At 34.0% G+C, this 3555-nt stretch overlaps 1 protein-coding gene across 1 annotated transcript; it reads left to right on the top strand.

Annotated features, from left to right (window-relative positions):
* The first annotated feature begins 241 nt into the window (after window positions 1-241).
* LOC111474479 (protein RADIALIS-like 3) lies at window positions 242-1464 on the top strand. Its single transcript, XM_023119554.1, has 2 exons — window positions 242-574; window positions 1303-1464. The coding sequence occupies exons 1-2, from the start codon at window positions 312-314 to the stop codon at window positions 1328-1330; spliced, it is 291 nt and encodes a 96-aa protein (XP_022975322.1). The 5' UTR covers window positions 242-311; the 3' UTR covers window positions 1331-1464.
* The last annotated feature ends 2091 nt before the right edge of the window (window positions 1465-3555 follow it).

Here is a 3555-nt window from a genome sequence, read left to right as displayed (position 1 = left end):
ATTCACTCAATTCTTCTAACTCTTCGAATAATTTCTCGAAAATGAAACTCTTATCGAACCAAACCCCATTAATTTTAAGAAGAAAAATCAAACACCCTTTTCATCTTTAACGCTGATTCTTCACTTTATATCTTCAAACACCTCCACACTTGTGGCTTAAAGCGAAACCAGTCACACTCATCCTTTCGCCGACACATAGATTCTTCCAACTTGCTTCAAATATACACATATAAATCACTCTCATTTCTCCATTGGATCTCAACCATAACAACCAAAACCCCATCTCCAAATTTTTCTTCTTTTCTTCGCCAATGGCTTCAAGCTCTTTAAAACAACAACGTCCCGAGGCGACGTGGACGGCCAAGCAAAACAAGCTGTTTGAGAAGGCGTTGGCTTTGTACGACAAAGAGATGCCTGAGCGATGGCACAATATCGCTATGGCAGTTGGCGGGAAGTCGGCCGACGAAGTTAAAAGACATTACGAGATTCTCTTGGAAGATCTCCAGCGAATCGAGTCGGGTCGTGTTCCTATTCCAAATTACAGAGGCGCCCACAATGGAGATGAAGAGTTGAGGTTAGTGAAGTTGTTCAAAGATTTTTTTTCTTCTTTATTTTAATTTTTGTCTTGTTTTTTTTTTTTTATTACCAATTTTGGGTACATTTTTATGTGGTTAATTTTGTGATTAGGTTAATTTTCTATATGGTTGGTGGATATTTGTGAGATTTTGACTTCCTAAAGTATTTGGTTGGCTGAATTTATTGTAATTTATTGGCTAGTTTGTGACCTACTGTCTAATCTAATTTTAAGTAGGTATTAATTGCCGTTTAATTAGATGAAACTAAAGAAAACCTTTAAACTTTTAGAAAAAAAATTAGTTTTGTTGGAGGAGGAAAGCATGTGGTACTCATCGGCTAATTTAGGGAACGATTGTGACATATTTTGTTCGAGAAGAGGTGTTGGATGATGAAAGTCCCCCATCAGTTTAAGTAATGATCATGAGTTTATAATCAAAGAACGTCTCTTCGTTAGCATGAGGCCTTTTGAGGAAGCCCAAATCAAAATTGTGAGAGTTTATGCTCAAAGTGGACGCTTTAAAACTGTGAGACTGATAACGATACATAACAGACCAAATTGAATAATATCTATTAATGATGAACTTGGATAGGATAATTTTGAAAGACTCCAAAAAATTTAAAGATATTTTACTAATTTTTTTCGAAGATTAAGAATGTTAGTTGAAATTTTTGAAAGTTTAAAGATAACTGAAAATGTTTCACTTTTTGCATTTGCTCTATTGGTAGGCTGCTGAAGTATCTTAAGCTGCAATGAACTGCCACTGCCGTCATTCAATCTCTCATCAAGAACAAATGGCTCACTCCAAGATGGATTCATACATATTTATCTACAACTTTATCTTTTAATCCAATACTCTCTCTAATAAAAGTGTTACAATTTTATCATTTGACCATGTTATCATTTTTTATTTAAGAATTTAAAGGCAACTTTGGAAACATTTTAATCAAATAAATTCTAAGAAATAGAACCTAAGTTCAAACTAATATTTCTTCAATTAATAAGATGATCTAGTTGTATAATGTTCTTTTGCTTATGAGAAAAATTCTCTTCTAAAAAGGATTTATAATATCTATGTGACACTCGAGTAAAGTAATGGTATATCAATGAATAGAGACTACATTCAAATGAGAGCTGTCTTGAGGATAAGATAGTTATTGAAAGTTATTACCTATACTAACAAAGTGCAATTTTCTTTTGAGTGGCTCGATTATAATAACTCTAAAATTAAATGTGTTTTGTTTGGAGTAATTTTCTTTTAAGTGAGATCGCATATCAGTTGAAGATGTGGATGAACCATTTCTTATAAGGGTGTGGACATCTCTCCTTACCATACGCTTCTTAAAAATCGTGAGGTTGATGGTGATGCAGAACGAGCCAAAGTGGACAATATCTACTAGCAGTGGGCTTGGACTGCTATAAATGATATCAGAGCAAGACACCAAATAGTATTCTAGCGATGATGTTGGGCCTGCAAAGGAGTGGATTTGTGAGATCCCACATCGATCGAAGAGGGGAACGAAACATTTCTTATGAGGGCGTGGAAACCTCTCTCTTACAAATGTGTTTTAACAACAGTGAGGCTGATGACTATACATAACGGACCAAAGAAGATAATATTTACTAGCGTGGAATTGGACTATTACAATACAAGTGAAGGGACCTGTGAGTAACATGACCATGTCTCGCACAGGTATTGAATATGGATTTCAAATTCTGGGCTTGAAGCGTTTCCATGTAAGTATATCTTACAATTAATCAAATATTAAACCCATGAATTCAAAAACCAAATAGAAATAGAAAGGAAAACGACTAAAACAAAATATTGTTGGACCTTGAGATAGCTTAACTTTGAGGGCATCTAGTACAATTATTCCTAGTGTGCTTTATTCTACTCCTTTTGTTCTTACGTTAAGTTAAAAAAAGAGATGGCTTTTTTTTTTTTTCTTTTTCTTTTGGGTGGAAGGAATTTTTACACGAATGGGCTTCATGCTTCATTCGTTCTCAGCTTTCAACTTTCAATTTTATATCTAATAAATAAGTTTGTATCTAGTAAATCTGACTTATTTAACATACTAATCGTGAAGGAATATAGAGTTATCGAAGAAAAAATTGAATGTTAGATCTCGAAGAGCATAAATGAAAAATACATAGGTGGGCATGCACAAGTTCTTTGGGCATGAGATTGAAGAACTGGTTCAACTTCGACCAATTCACCTATCCAATCCACTTCAATTTGATCGATTTTCTATTTTCGGAGCCAATTTCAACCTTACTAATAATTTTCTAGCTTTATTGAGTAAATTTCTTCAAAATTGATTCGTGGTATTAATTCGAAAAATCAAGTCGTTACATTTAAAGAGAAGGCATCATTCATGAATTTTAAAGGTGTCTCCTCCAAGTAGATTCAATTCTTGAAATCAAATTCCTAGTTGTTGTTTCCAATATTTTTTAGTTTGTCTGGTGAGATCCCACGTTCATTGGAAAGGGGAATAAAATATTTCTTATAAAGATGGAAACCTCTCTTTAGAAAGTGCGATTTTAAACCGTGAGGCTCATGACAATTTGTAACAGGCTAAAATAGATAATATACTAGCGATGAACTTGGGATATTACAAATGATATAAGAGCCAAACATTGGATGGTGTATCAGTTAGAACGCTGGACCTCCAAGGAGGATGGATTGCCGAAGCAGACAATATCTATTAACGGTGAACTTGGGCTGTTATATTGCATGTCTTGTTAACTATAACTTAACCGGCTAGACTCCCCATTTAAAAGAGAAGATACTCTTTATCATTCAACACTATATAAAAAGCTTAACCCTTACATATGAGGCAAGAAATTTCCACTACACAAACACAAACAAAGTTGATTATTAAACCCTTTATTTAATCTCCTCTCTTAGTAGAAAGGGCCTACACAAACACAAACAAAGTTGATTATTAAACCCTTTATTTAATCTCCTCTCTTAGTAGAAA

Source organism: Cucurbita maxima, unplaced genomic scaffold, assembly GCF_002738345.1.
Source record: "Cucurbita maxima cultivar Rimu unplaced genomic scaffold, Cmax_1.0 Cma_Scf00415, whole genome shotgun sequence".
NCBI classification, from domain to species: domain Eukaryota; kingdom Viridiplantae; phylum Streptophyta; class Magnoliopsida; order Cucurbitales; family Cucurbitaceae; genus Cucurbita; species Cucurbita maxima.
Note: the sequence above shows the minus strand (reverse complement) of the source record. Positions and strands in the feature narration are given on the sequence as shown.

Bases quoted from the DNA above. Each gene is read 5' to 3' on its own strand.
- LOC111474479 (XM_023119554.1), top strand. From the start codon at position 312: ATGGCTTCAAGCTCTTTAAAACAACAACGTCCCGAGGCGACGTGGACG. The intron at 575-1,302 runs GTTAGTGAAGTT...CTCTATTGGTAG, and splicing joins AATGGAGATGAAGAGTTGAG to GCTGCTGAAGTATCTTAAGC.